Raw genomic sequence first — 17,984 nt, forward strand, 5'->3', positions numbered from 1 at the left:
GGGCAAAGAGAAGGGGCTCTGAGATCCCTAAAGGGAGGAGAATAATAATAATAATAATAAAATTTCCTTGGCTGTTTGATTTTTAATTGGAAAAACAGTAAGGTTAGGGAAAAAAAAGATAAGAGAGATTTCTTCAGCGGGCCATAAATAAGAAGATATGTTCGATGTTGATGACAACTCGGTTTAATTTACGATCATGCCTCGGCATGAAATGCACAGAAAAATCAGCCCAAAATGAGCAATGCTGTAATTCCCAGAGTCACCATGTCAGCCGGAATAAACTGCCACTGGTGGGGAGGTTGAGCAGGATGGGGAGGGAGGGTCAAGGGGACCAGTGCTAGTGGTGTTGTGGATCAAAACCCTGCTGGCCTAGGCGGAGAGAGCCTGGTCCCGATCCCCCTCCCCGACTTCTGCCAGGGTATCTGAGCTGGCAGCCCCCAACTCAACATAGCTGAGGGTCAGAGGGCACCGGAAGTTGAGGGCTCCCCCTCGGAGGAAGGAGCTACCTGTGCCCCGGTGAGACCTGTGGCAGCCTTGCTCGTCAGAGCAGAAAAATCCTAGGGCTTAAAGCTCAGCTGCTGGAGGTGTCTTTCCAGTCTCCCCAGCTCAGCAGCTGCCTCAGTTGGATTTCCCACCCTCCTGGAAGAGGGCGGGACCATGGGCACCAGTCCCTCTGACGTCTTAGCCAGCCTGGGCTCTGGAAGTGCTGCAGTCTCATGGGGCCTGAGGGAAATCCGCATTAGCTGCCATCCACATTTCTCTCTCTCTGGGTCACAACTGTTGGCATCGATGTCATTGTCCGGTCAAGTCTAGTTAGCAGAGCTGGGGAGATTCCCATCCCACAGGGCCCTTCGCCATCTTTAGGAATCACCTGGACCTGACATGTTCCCCCGGTTTTTCTCTACAGGAAAACTCCCCACTGGCTTTTACTGCTCCTTTGAAGAAGGAGGTTGCGGCTGGACCCAGGACCCGCCCGCTCCTCATGCTCCCCAGTGGCAGATCGGGAAGCTGGATGGAGCGCAATTCTCGGCTCAGCAAGGTACTGTCCCTCAACAGGAGAGAATTTGAGCAGAGCCAGAGGTGACAGGGTCGAAACTGGGGCCAGAGCCCATAATCATCATCATCATCATCATAACTGTGGTATTTGTTAAGTGCTTACTAGGTGCCAGGCCCTGTATTAAGCCCTAGAGTAATCAGGTCAGATACAGTCCATGACTCACATGGGGTTCACAGCTTTAATCACCATTTTACAGATGAGTTAACTGAGGCACGGAGAAGTTAAAGTGACTTACCCAAAGTCACATTGCAGACAAGTGGCAGAGTTGGAATTAGAACCCAAGTCCTTCTGACCCCCAAGCTTGTTCTCTTTCCACAAGACCATGCTGCTTCTCCCATAGGGAAAATACCTCCGCAGATGGACTGCCCTGGGGAGAGTGGCCGGATCTCCTGGTCCCTGGGCAGGCTAAGGGTGACCACTGAATTTAGTGCCCGAGAGCCCCATACCGGGGAATGATCAATATAATAACAATAGTGGAACTTAAGCACTTACTACGTGCCAAGCACTATACAATCAGATCAGATACAGTTCCTGTTTGATGAGAAGCAGCGAGGCTCAGTGAAAGAGCCCGGGTTTAAAAGTCAGAGGTCGTGGGTTCTAATCCCTATTCCCCCAGCTGTGTGACTTTGGGCAAGTCACTTCACTTCTCGATGCCTCAATCACCTCATCTGGAAAATGGGGATTAAAGACTGTGAGCTTCGTGTGGGACAATCTGATGACCTTGTATCTCCCCCAGTGCTTAGAACAGTGCTCGGCACATAGTAAGCGCTTAACAAATACCAACATTATTATTATTATTACTATATGGGGCTCCCAGTTTAAGGTGAAGGGAGAACGGATATCTTATCTGCACACTCACTCCTCTAATCTACTACCTGCCAACCTACTCACTGTACCTCCATCTCGTCTATCTTGTCGTCGACCCCTCGCCTACATTCTGCCTCTGGACTGGAATGCCCTCCCTCTTCATATCCGACAGACAATTTCTCTCCCTGCTTTCAAAGCCTTATTGAAGGTACATCTTCTCCAAGAGGTCTTCCCTGACTAAGCCCTAATTCCTCTTTTTCCACTCCTTTCTGCATCGCTCTGATTTGCTTCCTTTATTCACCCCTCCCTCAGTCCCCCAGCACTTACGTACATATCCACAATTTATATTAATGTCTGTCATCCCTTCTAGACAGCTCATCAAGGGCAGGGAATGTGTCTACCAATTCTGTTGTAGTGAACTCTCCCAAGCTCTTAGTACAGTGCACTGCACCCAGTAAGCACTCAATAAATATGACTGATTGATCTTCTCGCCATTTTACAGATGAGGAGACTGAAACACGGAGCAGTGAAATGATTTGTCCAGGGTTACAGAGCAGTGAATGGCAGGACTTGTGGGACATGGGAGGGTTTGGGGTGGGTTCACCTCTGCATTTTAGAAGTCCAACAGTACAATAAATGGTCTCTGACTCACAGAGGGAAAACGGGCTAGGACCACTTTACAGAGGGCGGAAGTGGAGTTGAGAGAGAGCGCAGGAACAGGCTGATAGCTCAGAGCCCCCCAACTCCCTCCAGGAAGTGTAGAGAAGGAAAGACTGTGGGTTTGCTACACACCAGACCCAGATGCCAACAGGTACCTGGCAGAGCTCAGTCCTGAGCCTTGGGGTTTCAGGCCCTTCTGCATCTTCAGTCAATCAGTGATATTAACTGAGCACTTTCTGTGTGTAGATCACTGTACTGAGCACTTGGGAGAGTACAGAGTTGGTAGACACATTACCTGCCCCCAATGAGAGAAGCAGCGTGGCTTACTGGATAGAACATGGGTCTGGGAGTCAGAAGGATCTGGGTCCTTAATCCCACTTAACACACTTGTCTGTTGTGTGCCTCAGTTCCCTCATCTGTAAAATGGTGATTAAGACTGTGAGCCCCGTGTGGGACAGGGACTATGACCAACCTGATTAACTTGTATCTACCCCAGCGCTTTCCCTCTGCCCCGGGGAAAACAGAGGAACTTGATCCGCACGGCCAGCGATCTGTCTTTTCTCATCCGCGTCACAGCTGTTTCATAGCCATCCTTTCCTCTGGTCTGCGGAGTGTGCCAATCCCAAGGTGCGGGTTTAGAACGATAGGAATATTAAATGAAAATGTGCAAGTGGAAGATAACTAGATCCCCTCCCTCTGTTCCCCGTGAGGGCCCCAGGATGTGGTCAGGGTTGAAAGGTCCCAGATTTAAGTTTCTGCTACTGATTAAGCTCTATCTGGCTAGGGCAGCCCAAGCCCCATCACACTGGAAGGAGTGTGTGGCTGCCCCGTGCAAGTCTAAGGCCTCCAAAACACAAACACACACCCCCTTTCCTTCTCCCTCTTTGTTTCCCTCGTCTTCTCCCTCTCCTGTCCTGTGCAGCTCCTGACATGTTCTGAGTGGTGGGATTAGGGGAGAGGGAGATCCAGTTACTAGTTTATTGAGGGCCCTGGCTTCTCTTCTTTTCTGTTTCCTGCATTTTGGAACATTTCATTTAACAGTGATCAGTTTTCCTGCAGTCGAAGGTGAGAGAGAGGGCCAGGGAGGAGAATAGGGTTGGGGAAGCAGAGGAGGATGAGGGACAGGGAGGGAGTGAAAAGAGGAAAAAGACTAGCAAGAGAAGATGAAGATGAGAGGGAGGGAGAGAAAGGAAGGAGGTGTCTCACCTCGTTGCCATCCACCTCCTTTCCCTTCCAGTGTGTCTTTACTTCCGGCCCCTCCCAGGACCCTCTCTTCCAAGTAATGGTGTGGGAGAAGCTAGTTCTGGTACTGATTAAGGGCTGGAACTCCATTAAGCACTTAGTACAGTGCTCTGCACACAGCACATGTTCACTTATTACCATTAATGGATGGATTGATTGACTTCATGCAAAGCACTGTACTAAGCACTGGGCCTAGTGCAATAGAAATGGGCATCCCGCCCCCCAGTGGTGGTGTATTTGGCAAGAACTGGGGCAAATGAGAGCTTCGAAAAGGGATTTTTTTTGGCGGAGTTGACTCACCTCGGTGCCCTGCCTCTGAGTGGGTGAAGCCCTTCTTAGAGACCAAAGGTTCACCTTGGCAATGACGATGTGCCCTCTCGGTTTCTCTTCCCCCAAGGCTACGTGCTGCTGCTCAACACCACTGATGCTCCAGCTGCTGAGAGCACTGTACTGACCAGTGCTGTGTTTCCCGTGCCAATGAAGAACTCTCCATGCCAGGCAAGTGCCCCCACCGTCCGTCCACTTCCCTCCCTCGCATCCTCCTTGTTTGATTTCCAGCTTGGTGTTGAGGAAAAGAAAAATCAATCAACTGATGTTACTTATTGAATACTTACCTCTTGTAGAGCACTATAGTAAGCGCTTGGGAAAGTACAGTACAACAGAATTAGCGGGCAAGTTCCCTGCCCATAACAAGCTTACAGGTATTACCTCTTCTTTGGTTCTCTTACCGTAAAGGAAGTTTACTCTATCATTTCTTGGTTTTTTATGGTGTTTGTAAAGCGCTTACTAAGAATAATAATAACGTTGGCATTTGTTAAGCGCTTACTATGTGCCGAGCACTGTTCTAAGCGCTGGGGGGATACAAGGTGATCAGGTCGTCCCACGTGGGGCTCACAGTTTTAATCCACATTTTACAGATGAGGTAACTGAGGCACAGAGAAGTTAAGCGACTTGCCTAAAGTCACACAGCTGGCAAACGGCGGAGACGGAATTCGAACTCATGACCCCTGACTCCCAAGCCCGGCTCTTGCCACTGAACCACGCTCCTTCTCTACTGCTTACTGTGTGCCAGGCACTGTACTAAGCACTGGTATAGATATAAGCTAATCAGGTTGGACACAGTCAAGATAATGATTGCCAGGTCCTGATAGATGGGGCAGTCTGAGGGGGTTAAACAGGTAGTCCTGCCCTTGGGCGACCCTCAGGAGCCTGAGGGGCATCTTGTGCTTGGTATCTCTGGCTCTCCCGGCATGACCCCTTCCTCTGCCTTATCTCATCCTATTCCTTCTTGATCTCTCCATTGGCCTTGGCACTGTGGACCACCCTCTCCTCTTGAATGCATTTACTGGCTCAGATTTGCACCTACGGCACTAGCCTGGCTCTCCTCCCGCCTTTCTGACTGCTCCTTCTCAACTTCATTCACTGGCTCCTCTTCCTCCCCCGTCATCTCCTAACATCAAGGCTCTTTTCTGGGACCCCCTATTCCTCTACCTCCATCCTCTCTCATCTGTTCACAAGGCTTTGAGTGCCACCTCCAAGTGCAAGATTCCCAAGTCTGGCCTTGACCTCTAATCTAAACCACACTCCTGCATCTCCTCTTGCCTCTAGGATATCTCCACATGGATGTCCCATCAGCACCTCCAACTTAACCTGTCTGAAACTGAACTACTCATCTTCCTTTCTAAATTTTCTTCTCCCTTGAATCGATCAATGGTATTTATTGAGCACTTACTGTGGGCAGAACACTGTGCTAAATGCTCGGGAGAGTAATATTTGATACTCAGTCGTTAACCCCACCATCCTCCCTGTTCCAGAAGCCCACGACCTTGGTATTATCCTCAACTCTTCCCTGACTTTCAACTCTCACTATTCAAACTGCCAACATTTTCGCTGTAAAGACGGTGTCCTCTAAAGCCACTTTTCAGGAGCCTTCCCCCGCAGGAAGGGGGTGAAAGCTTATAAAGGGGACACTGCAACTCAGAGCGGTTATCGGAGGCCTGGTCAGATCCAGGTTAGAGTACCGCTAGCTCCCAGAGGATCCAAGTATGCCAGCCCAGATCAGAGCAGTTTGGGTCCCACGAGAGGAGACCCAGGCAGGGGCTGTTCCCTTGATGTGCTTCCCTTCCACTTGCTTCCACTTTTTCCTCTTCCAGATGCTCCTCAGTCAATCAACTATATTTATTGAACATTAACTATGTGCAGAACATTGTTCTAAGTGCTTGGGAGAGTACAATGCAGTAGGGTTGGTAGACATGTTCCCTTCCCATCAGCTTCCTCCTGCTCCTCTTATGCCTCTTACTCTGCCTCTGCCTAGTCTTCTTCCTTCTCTTCTCCCCCTTTTCCTGCTCCCCCTGTTCCTCTTACTCCTTCTCTTCTTCTTACTCCACTTCCTGCTTCTTCCCCTCTTACTCCTCTGCCTCCACCTCCTCCCCTGCCTCCTCCGGCTCCTCTTCATCCTCCTCCTCCTTACTCGTACTCCACATACTGCTCTTACTCGTCGTCCTCCTCTTCCTCATCCTCCTCCTGCTCCACTTACTCCTGTCACTCCTCCTCCTCCTGCTCTTACCCCATTTCATTCAGGTGCACATGGGACATGAATATTTAAAGATCATCCTCTGCCTACGGACAGGCATGTGGGAGTGGTTTTCGCAAAATGATCTTCGCAGAGCTGGGAACCACTGACAATATACCCTGATTTTTTTCTTCGCGGGCTAGGGTTCAGATCATTAAAGTTACTGTCGAGGGGGGACTCCAGCAGTCGGATTCTTCCGTTCCCCCGCCCCCTCCACTGTCAGACTCCCCTAGGCCCCAGCAGCCCCTGAATGTGTCAGGCATGGCAGCTGTTGGTAATAAAGAGGAAGACAGAGCCGGGAGGACTCTCCTCCTCCGCCGTTCATTCATGGGGTAGAGCGGCCTGGTGTCTAAATGAGCCCCGGGCATGTTGGGGTTCTATTTTGTTTGACTCCCTCTGCCTGCACAGTGACTTAATGCTTGTTCCCGGGCCAGAACCAGGGCCAAAAGGAACTCTGCATCTGTGTTTAGTTTCCTTCGCTAACACCCCCTCACCCCCTAACACCCCCTCCCCCTGACAACCCCATCCCAGATACCCCTACACCCCGACACACTCCCCCCAACACAAACCTGCCTCATCCCACCGCACACCCTCTCCCCTCACCTTACACACCTCCTCTACCATACACAACCCCTCCTGTCACCGCACACCCACTCCTCCAACACACACACACCCTCCCTCTGCCACACTCCCCCCCCCAATACATATCCCTCCTTTTGCTACAAACTTCCTCCCCTTGCTCAAGGTGCGGGCAAAGGAAAGCAGCATGGCCTAATGGAAAGAGCATGGGCCTGGGGGTCAGAGGGCCTGGGCTCTAATCCTGGCTCCACCATTTGCCTCCTGCGTGACCTTTGGCAAATCATTTACCTTCTCTGTGCCTCAGTTTCCTCATCTGTAAAATGGGAATTTAATACCTGACCTACCTCCTACTTAGACTGTGAGCCCCATGTGCGACAGAGCCTTGTGGCTGAACGGATTAACTTATTGTATCTGCCACCCTCTGCCACACACCTCTCCTCTTGCTATATACTCCCTCCCCCTGCCATGCTAACCCCTCCCCAGCCGCACACCCCCTCCCAATACATGAAACAAATTTTTCTTAGCAGGGCAGGTTGGTGGCAGAGGGACTGGGGCTTCCCAGGTCGGTGAGCTCAGTTCCCCGTGGGGGAGGGAGACTCATTTCCTGGTTGTACCGGGGCTGTAAGTAACTCCCCCCGGCTCAGGTCGAGGATTCCAGCTGGTAGGCCTAGTCTCTGGCATCAGTGCTGGGAAGGAGCACCCTGCCTTATTAACAGATGAGAGTGCTGTCAATCATACATCAATCACCAAAGTGCAGTCCAGCTGCTAATACACATCTGGATCACCTCTGGGGTTTGGGTTGGAAAAGCCATGTTTCTTTTCAGGAAATCCAGCAGATGTAGCTTGAGGTACTGCATGGGGAAGGACTCGGTAGGGGTTTCCACTTTGCTCACTAGAGCTGTAACTCATTAGCGCCCAGCTCTCCCTTCCCAGGTTATTCTTCTGCCCTGGACCGGGCCCAGTAGCTGTATTTTTTAGGCAATCACCATCTGGTTGTTCTCCCAGAGTCGCTTTAATGCAAACGGCTCAGGAGCCTTCCTCTCTCAGCTTCCCTCTCTCAGTGATGTGCTGCAAAGGGCTTCCTCAGCTTCTACACTCCCTGTTCATTCAGTCGTATTTAGTCAGTGCTTAATGTGTGCAAAGCACTGTACTAAATGCTTGGGAGAGTACAATATAACGATAAACAGATACATTCCCTGCCCCCAGTAAGCTCACAGTCTAGAGGGAAGTTCCACCTCTCAGTGTAATGCAGAATCGGGAAAAGAGCACCTCTACTTCTGAACATATCTGTAATTTATTTATTTTAATGTCCATATCCCCCCCCAGGAGCTTACAGTCCTAGTGGAGAAGAGAGTCACTATAAAAAATTACAGGAAGTAATAAAATGCTGCGAAATGGGGCGAGGCAGAGTGGAAGGACCACCAATGTGCTTAGTAGAGTGTGGTATTAATACTAATAATAATTGTGTTTTTTGTTAAATGCTTCCTGCTTGCCAGGGACTATACTAAGTGCTGAGTTGGATAGAAGGTAATTGGGTTGGACAGAGTCCCTGTCCCATATAGGGTTCAAAGTCTTAAGCCCCATTTTACTGATGATGCAACTGAGACAAGAGAGGTGAAGTGACTTGCCCAAAGTCACCCAGCAGACAAGTGGTGGAGGCGGAAATAGAAGCTAGATTCTTCTGACTCCCAGACCTATGCTCTATCCACTAGGTCATGCTGCTTCCCTTTATTGAGAATATCATGCTGCTTCCCTTTATTGAGAATATTGAGAGAGTAGTTAGGGAAGGTCTCCTGGAGGAGATAGGATTTCAGAAGGGTTTTGAAAATGTGGAGAGCAGTAGTGTCCTGGTGGTGAACTGAGAAGGAGTTCCAGTTTTTGAGAAGTGGGGAGATGTACACAGAGCAATGTTTTTAGGAAATAATAATGTTGGTATTGGTTAAGCACTTACTATGTGCAGAGCACTGTTCTAAGCTCTGGGGTAGATACAGGGTAATCAGGTTGTCCCACGTTTGGCTCACAGTTAATCCCCATTTTACAGATGAGGTAACTGAGGCACAGAGAATAATAATGTATTTGTTAAGCGCTTACGATGTGCAGAGCACTGTTCTAGGCGCTGGAGTAGATACAGGGTAATCAGGTTGTCCCATGTGAGGCTCACAATCTTAATTCTCATTTTACAGATGAGGTAACTGAGGCACAGAGAAGTTAAGTGACTTGCCCACAGTCACAGAGCTGACAAGTGGCAGAGCTGGGAATTGAACCCATGACCTCTGACTCCCAAGCCTGTGCTCTTTCCCCTGAGCCACGCTGCTTCTCTGAGAAATGATCCAGGCAGCAGAATGTATGGACTGGATATCGTAGAGGCTGGAGGCAGAGAGGCCTGCGAAAAGAGGCAGATGCAGTCATTGAGTCAGACTATTAACAGTTGCTCGGACCAGTGTGACGTGAGCAGCACTGTCTTCACCAGTCATTTCTAATGTAGGCCTCAGGGGGCCGGGGAGCACTGAGGTATGGACACCAGGACATCATAGATGAAAGCAGGGAAGCAGCATGGCCTAGTGGAAACGGCAACGGGGCTGGAAGTCAGAGGACCTGGGTTCTAATAATAATTATGGCACTTGTTAAGCACTTACTATGTGCCAAGCACTATTCTAGCCATTAGGGTAGATACCAATTAATCAGGCTTTTTTTTTTTTTAATGGTACTTGGTAAGCAGTTTCTATGTGCCAAGCACAGTTCTAAGCACTGGAGTAGATAGGAATTAATTAGGTTTCATTTCTATTTTTAATGGTACTTAAGTGCTTTCTATGTGCCAAGCACAGTTCTAAACACTGGGGTAGATACAAGTTAATCAGGTTGGACACAATCCCTGTCCCACACGGAGCTCACACTCTTAATGTCCATTTTACAGATGAGGTAACTGAGGCGCAGAGAAGTGACTTGCCCAAGGTCATCACAAGGCAGACATGTGGCAGAGATGAGTTCAGAACCCAAGTCTAAACCCGACTCCGTCACTCGCCGGCTGAGTATGCTTGGGCAAGGCACTTCTAGGTGTCTAAGTTCCCTCATCTGCAGAATGGGAATTCAACACCTGTTCTCCCTCCTATTTGGACTGTGACCCCCATTTAGGACCTGACTATCTTGTATCTACCCCAGTGCTTAGTACAGTACTTGGTACATAGTAAGTGACAGAAGTGGGTGGTCGGTAGCTTTGGTTCCATGCAAGGTCAGAGAGATGACCTCACACTACCTTCAAAACGAGAAGAACTGAGCCCATTATTTCCGATTTTTCATTCGTCAGCTCTTCCTCTGATGCGCCTTTTCCAGGAATCTGAAAAGTCTTATTGTTCCATTACACTTTCCTCCTAGAATCTTCGTGCAAGTCATTTTATCTTTATTATTTCTCAAGACTCCTCGGAGGGGTGAGTTCCCATTTTGAAGCCCAGTGACAGAAACTGGCCACCTTGTGCACCTAAGAGGCTGCACACAAAGGTCTTGCCACAGATAACTGACGGAGTTGGGATTTGAAGAGCATGTGTCTGCCCACAGACCCGCCTCTGACATCTCCCTCCTCCTTTCCTGCACCACCCCCTTTCCGGACCAGAAGGGGCCCGGTAGGGTGGAAGCCATTGAGCCCAGATTCCGACCTCTTCCTTCCAAATGTACCATGTGGGCCGCCTCTAGCCAGGTCAAGGGAAGACCATCTGGCATCCCCTCGTCCCTTCGTTAGGAAGCTTTCCTAGGGGGAGTCTGGCAAATCGTCAGCTCCAGGAGGCAGAATGGTACTTGGCCTTCTCCACCAAGAAAACTGCCATCTTAGGTAAGGCTGGGCAGAGATGGCCAGTGGGGGTCAGCCCTCGGTGGAGGGTGTATTCTGCCCGCTGCAAATGGGTACCTGCCAGTAGCTCTTCTCTGAGTGAGAGAGTGAGTTTGTGTGTGTGAGTGACTTCAGCAACTGCTCCAGTCTGTCTCCCCTTCCTAACAGTGTGAGGACAGTGTGGATTAGTGGATAGAGCACAGGCCTGGGAATGAGAAGACTGTGGGTCTGAGAAGGCTCTGCCACAAGTCTCCTGTGTGACCTTGAGCAAGTCACTTAACTTCTCTCTGCCTCAGTTCCCTCATCTGCAAAATGGGGATTAGTAGTGTGAACTCCGTGTGAGACAGGAACCGTGTCCAACCTGATCAACTTGTTTCTACCCCAGCGCTTAGAACAGTGCTTGACACATAGTAAGCGCTTAACAAGTACCGTTATTATTATCGGTAAGGAGCTGTGACAAGCAGCAAGACCTTCTCCCAGGGGGAACCCTGGCTGACACCAGCTGAAGGATGTGAATTTTTCAGCCCACCCCCACCCCAGACTCAAGGTATCCCTGCCCAAAGAATTTTTCCATGACCCTCAGTCCCACTGAAGCTTCAGGCCCGGAACTGCTGGAGAGGGGAAAGGAGCAATGGGATCCTCTTGACTCCTCTAGAATCTTCTATGCTCCTTGTGGGCAGGGAACATGTCTGCTAATTCTATTGTATTGTTCTCTCCCAAGTGCTTAGAACAGCCCTCTTCACACAGTGATTGCACAATAAATGTCATTGACTGATGGAATGATCCAGGAAGAGGCAGGTTGTTGTGGAGGAAAATGAGAGGAGTGATGGGGAGTGGCTAGCATTAATTGTAAACCCTCCCCCCACAACCTTCCCAGAGCACAAAAACACGGGCCCATCTCTTCCAATAAACTCTGGTCATCGTTGCTGTGCTTCCAGATTTGGGCAAAGAAAAGACAGAATTGAATATCTTTTTCCAAATAATTCTCCTCCCCTCTCGTCTTCACCCCCTCCTACTCCCTTCCCTCCTCCCGCCCTTGCCTTTGCTGGATTTATAATCACTTAATCAGGACTTCTGACTCTCCAGTCACATAGCCTCATTATCTTCTGTGGAGTTTGAAAACACAGGCCGGACCTGTGTTTGGCACAGGCAGCTTCTGGCAGGAGGCATATTTCACGAGTCCAACTATTTGCCTCCCTCAGAATGCATTGCTTGAGAGCCCCAGTTGTCTGCCCGCTGCCGTTCCAAACTAAGGATGGAGCTCGGCATCGAACACATTTCACAGCATCTGTCCCTCCTCACCCGGGTCAGAGTCCCCATTCAGAAGCTCCTGGGGCACTGGTACTCATCTTGGGGCTGCTCCCCAAGTCGTGCTGTCCCCTATTTCAGAGTGGCCCCCAGGACAGGGCCGTAAATAATTTTGATCCATGGGTTCTGCTAGAAGGAAGAGCCTTTAGATAAGCCAGCCAGTGGGTGGCAGACAGGCCGACGTGCTGTTGGTCTGGACAACAGGAGCTTCACGAGATGGAGAATTTCCTGGCTATCCTAAAATATAAGGCCTTATAGCCAGTACAGCCACTGGGCTTGTTTTCACTTTGTGGTTTGGTTAAACTGTGACTGTGAACTCGTTTCGGGCAGGGAATGTGTCTGTTTATTGTTATATTGTACTCTCCCAAGCGCTTAGTACCAGGAACCAATTATTCTTTTTTAATGGCATTTGTTAAGCACATTGTACCAGGCACTGTACTAAGTGCCGGGCAGATAAAAGTTAATCAGGTTAGACACAGTACAGGCGCCACATGGGACTCACAGTATTAATCCCCATTTTACAGATGAGGTAACTGAGGCACAGAGAATTAAGTGCCTTGGCCAAGTTCACACAGCAGAGATGTGGCAGAGTCAGAATTAGAACCCAGATCTTTCCGATTCCCAGACCTGTCTACTATCCACTCGGCCATACATTTCTTCATTTATTGTGTTATTTCTTAAACTAGCGTAAGATAAGTTCATACAGTAATGGAAAGGGGCATGTTATCAGATGAGACAATAATATGACTGGTTCTACCAAGCGTAATGAGTGTAATTATCCTAACTCCCTTGGCTGGCTACAGGCTGAATTTGGTGTGACAAGTTAAAAAGAAAGAGGCTTTGGGGGTGTTGTGAATCAAGACCCCAGTGCTTTGGATCCTCGCCGTGGCCAGGAAAATCCATCATTTCTGAAGCCTCAATAATTACTTTCCTTTTGGCACCTTCACATTTAATTTGCTTGTTTTTGAGAATCTGCATTTAACCTGCCTCTGATGGCATTGTTGTGGTTTTTCATTAGACTATTTATAGAATTGGTCCTTCTTCTTTTCCAGGTGAATTAGAAGGTAGTGTTCCAAAACACTGAGCTTTTGAAATTAGCTAGCATTAGCGAGGTTTAAGTTTTATTCTTTAAAACGGCGTGTCTTCCAGAACAGGGAAATTTGGGGATTACCATAATTTCCTGCCTACAGCATTCTTCCCTCTGCATTCTGAGTGTTCTATGCAGGGTAGGGGATATTTGCAATTGTTGAATTTTGGGGGGAGTGTGCAGTTAAATTTTAAGTCAATTTAAAATGTATGCATTATGTACAAGGTGCAGACTGCATTGAGTCAGGAAGGAGTCTTAAAGCTGATATAAGGTTTGCACACTAAACATCGGAGGAGATAGTATAGCAAAGAAATTATGCTAATTTTATTTCAAGGAGAATAGTGCCACAAAGGAAATAATAACATTACACCAGCCACAGTGTTCAAGATTGCTTTACATACAAAACTTTAATTAATAAAATGATGAACACTGGTCGTGCATAATTGGGAAGTCTGTCAAACCCCATGGAGAGAGAGGAGAGAAATTCTTTGGAAAGGGCTGGTTGCAGCCAGGAGATATAATTGGTGGTGGCACTCTCTTGTTGCTTCGCCTTATCACTTGTCTCATTTACTGTCTGAATATAAAAGAGTTCATTAGCAGAACGCTGTCAGTTTTAACCTATACCTATTAGGAGGTGTCGGTGTGGGGGGGAGGGAACCGACTACCCAGAGCCTGCTGTTGAAAGTTCAAGGAAGTACATGATCACCCCGTGCCTGATTTGGGTGAAAGCCATCAATGACTTGAACTCCGGTCAGTATAAAAATCTGGTGGGATTCAAAGACGAAGCCACTTTCAGGGGTAATTTCCTGCTTTCCTGCTCCTCTAGCGACTCCCTGGTTCAAAGGAGCACAGATGCATTTTAAAGGTGGAGAGCACACAGTAATCTTTGGGATCAGGGAGAATCTGGCTCTGTTCTCTTGGTTCCCATGCAGTCAATCAATGGTATTTATCGAGCGTGTGCTGGATGCAGAGGACTGCATTGAGTATTTGGGAGAGCTCAGTGCAATACAGTTGGTAGACATGATCCCTGCCCAGGCTCTGATAACACAGGAATATGATGTTTATCTACTATGAGGGTCCAGGCTCCAAAATTTTGAAATTTACAGTCGGAAAGCTCATAAAACAGCCTCAGCCCCTTTCCTCAAAGACTCTTAAGGCATTTTCCAAAGCAGTCATTGGAATGATCCCTTTTTTTCAGCGGGGGAAACTGAAGAATACAATCCTTTGCCCTGGGACCTTCCAAGGGAACGGCCGGCTTGATTTTTGGATCTATTCTTCTTTGCAGGTCCAGATGTCCTGGCTCATCCATGGGTTCTTGGGGGGAAATGTTTCCCTGCTGCTGGTGGAGAACAAAACAGGAAAGGAGCAGAGCAGGATGGTCTGGCATTTTGCAAACGGTGAAGGTTTGAGTACCTGGCAAAGGATGGTCTTGCCTCTCGCTGAGGTGTCAGACAGGTAAGAACTCCTCTGCCCCTCCCCTTCCATTCATTTCTTTCTCCTCACTACTCTTAATAATAACGATAATTCTGGTATCTGTTAAGTGCTTACTATGTGCCAAGTACCGTACTATGCCCTGGGGTGAGAAGCAGCGTGGCGCAGTGGAAAGAGCACGGGCTTTGGAGTCAGAGGTCATGGGTTCGAATCCCGGCTCTGCCACTTGTCAGCTGTGTGACTGTGGGCAAGTCACTTAACTTCTCTGTGCCTCAGTGACCTCATCTGTAAAATGGGGATTAAGACTGTGAGCCCCACGTGGGACAACCTGATTCCCCTGTGTCTACCCCAGCGCTTAGAACAGTGCTCGGCACATAGTAAGCGCTTAACAAATACCAACATTATTATCGATTAGACTGTAAGCCCGTCAAACGGCAGGGACTGTCTCTATCTGTTGCCGACTTGTTCATCCCAAGCGCTTAGTACAGTGCTCTGCACATAGTAAGCGCTCAATAAATACTATTGAATGAATACAAACAAATCGGGTTGGACACAGTCCCTGTCCCGTATGGTCTCCCAGTACTCTTTTGCCAAGACACACAATCACACTTGCACAAGACCAGTCAACCAGAAGCAGTGTGGCCTAGTTGTAGGAACTGGGTACTAATCCCGACTCTGCCAATTGTTTGCTGTGTGTGCCCTTGGTTAAGTCACTTAACTTTTCTGGGCCTCGGTTCTCCTGTGCTCCCTCTTAGACTGTGAGACACAAGCAGGACAGGGACTGTGTCTGACCTAATTAACTTGTATCTACCGTAGCACTGAGATCAGTGTTTAATGCATTAAAAAACCAAGAACAATTGGGCATCAAGGAGGCCAATTGGAGTGGTGATGGAAGTCACTGCTTGGGCCAGGCATTGGTAGCTTGAGACTCAAGTCCTGCGGCTTTTTTCACCCGGTGTCTTCTATCCACGAGCTCCCAACCTTTCCCTAAAAAGAAGGTCATGCTGTTTGAAATTTGGATTCTAGTGTCTCCAACTTGGGTCCAGCGAGTTGGCACCAAGCCATCACCGAGATCAGCCCGATGTGAACTGTGACCCTGAGATATTTGAGAGGGAGAGCTGGGTCAGTATCAGAGCTAACGTAATTCTGAAATATTTTGAAAAGAACTAAGACAATTGGATTTGGATTTGGCATGCCTCTGGCAAAGTGAGGACATTTTTTCTTCAGGAGAAGAAACAAAGGGTTATTTTGGGGGAGGAGTTGGTGTATTTCAGATGTCCAAGCAATGTTTTAATGAGTTCTAGATCCCTCGCAATAAATTCAAATTTCCCTCTGTAAAAGGGTCTGAGAAGTGAGCATTTTGGACATTTTAACGTGCCCCCACATTCTTTGAAGTACTTTGACTTTTTCAGGTACCCTCTCACCCCACCCTGTCATTCACGTGGCTGGGCTTCCTGACTTGCCACCTCATCGATCAATCAGTAAGATTTCCCGAGCTCTTACATGTGCAGAGAGCACTGTACTAAGTGCTTGGGAGAGCGTGAGAGAATTGAGAGAAAGGGTCCCTGACCTCCAGAAGCATGAAATCTGAGGGGGCCCCTTGGGTGAAGTTGAACTTTTTTCAAAAGTCTCTAATCAGCCCCGCCGTGGAGTAGGTGCTGTGCCCTAAGCTAAGACTCAGACGGCCAGAGGTCCTTGCGGTGAGGGAGTTAAAAGATTAAAGCATCTGGACTAGCTGAGACTCAGTGCAGTAGGACTAATGGATTGAATTAATTAATGGGACAGATTGTGAACGACCCGGCATAAATGAGTCTTTTTGTCCTGTGGGATCTTGGGGGCTGTTCTCGCTGCACAGAACAAGAGAGAACAGCTAGTACTTTAGCAGAAGTCGCTTAGCGAATTCAGAGGAAAACTTTAAAAGTGGGAGAGTTCTCTTGCACAGTCATTGTGCTTGAGGCTTTAGAGCCAGCAGAGTGACCATTGTGTTCATTTCTATCATTTGGACTTCCCTGAGTAACTCTTTCTTTGCCTTAACTCTTTCTATGAAAGTCTATTTACCGAGCTTAGTATGGTGTGCTTAGTACAATGCCTGGCACAAAGTAATCGCTTAACAAATACCATCAAAAAAAAAAAGAGATGGTATTGTGGTTTTAATGTTGATTAAAAATGCCCTAAGGGAATTTTTAGAGAGTTTATTTGCCCGGCACCTGCCCACATGTGCACTAATCAGCATATATATAGTAGTCCTTCATGTTCAAAGATGGTACCACTGGCAGAGAAATTAATCAAATGGTGCATGTGGCTGAAAAGTCCCAAGTAGGATCCACTGTCCTGACCTCACCTTGCACACACGACGCTTTCCTCTCTTTACATCCCATGAGAAGTAGTATGGCCTAGTGGAAAGAGAATGGGCCTGGAAGTCAGAAGAGCTGGGTTCTAAATCTACTCTGCCACATATCCTCTGTGTGACCTTGTGCGAGTCTTTTTAACTTCTCCTACCTAGATTGTGAGCCTCATGTAGGGCAGGGACTGTGTCCAACCTGATTCATTTGTATCTCCCAGCCTTAGATCAGCACGTAGGACGTGCTTAACGAGTATTATTGTTATTATTATAAGCCCTTGCTCAGTTTTATAAGGGACCAGATGCCTTCATCTTCCCAGATGCCTTCATCTTCCCAGATACCTTCATCTTCCCTTGACCCCCTGGCTTCTGAAAATCCAGAAAACATTAAGCTTCTGCTCTCACTGTCCAGAAAGTCTCCAGAGCCAGAGTGTAGGAAGCAGCTTGGGGTTTGAATCGTCTGTGATTCATGTTCGTCTCAGAGAAGATGAGAGACAAAGCCTGGCCGGGAGGCCCCAGGAAGCAAATGTACTACAAGGAGAGAGGCCTGTTTTCTTCTATTCCTCAAGCCAAGCTAGCATGGTTACATTAGCTCAGTTTTGAACTTTCAGAGGCATAATTCAGAAGCATCCACTGGCTCTCCAATTTGACAAATTGAAGGGAAGAAGGGAGAGAGAAATTTGAGACACATTTTGTCTAGGCTGTAAGCTCTTTGAGGGAGGGGATCATGTCTACTAACTCTACTGGATTGTACTCTAGCAAGCTCTTTGGTCTGCACAGAGGAAGTGCTCAATAAATACCCTTTAGCGATTGATAGATTGATTTCCCTAAAAGAGGCCTAATCTGGGGAAGAAAAGTCCTGTTCCTGTGGATCCCTAGATGAATTCAGAATGCCTATTGTCGTGGTCAGCTGTATCCAGGAACCTTGTCCCTCTTTTCTCAGGCTGTTGTTCTCTGCCTCACTGTCAGTGACCCCTGCCATCCTGTAGCTGGAGGAATGAGTTTCACGTGTCTCTCCTCCAGCAGTGATGAATAATAATCATTATGGTATTTAAGTGCTTACTATGTGCCAGGCACTAT

At 48.2% G+C, this 17,984-nt stretch overlaps 1 protein-coding gene across 1 annotated transcript in view; it reads left to right on the forward strand.

Annotated features, from left to right (window-relative positions):
* The window catches only part of ALK (ALK receptor tyrosine kinase), a 333,317-nt gene that overhangs the window by 255,381 nt on the left and 59,952 nt on the right, over positions 1 to 17,984 (forward strand). Inside the window, exons 6-8 of the mRNA XM_039913097.1 lie at positions 908 to 1,039; positions 4,164 to 4,264; positions 14,418 to 14,587. Coding sequence (XP_039769031.1) covers positions 908 to 1,039; positions 4,164 to 4,264; positions 14,418 to 14,587 — 403 coding nt within the window. The remainder of the gene's footprint in view (positions 1 to 907; positions 1,040 to 4,163; positions 4,265 to 14,417; positions 14,588 to 17,984) is intronic.

The sequence above is a fragment of the Ornithorhynchus anatinus genome, chromosome 9, assembly GCF_004115215.2.
Source record: "Ornithorhynchus anatinus isolate Pmale09 chromosome 9, mOrnAna1.pri.v4, whole genome shotgun sequence".
In the NCBI taxonomy this organism is placed as follows: domain Eukaryota; kingdom Metazoa; phylum Chordata; class Mammalia; order Monotremata; family Ornithorhynchidae; genus Ornithorhynchus; species Ornithorhynchus anatinus.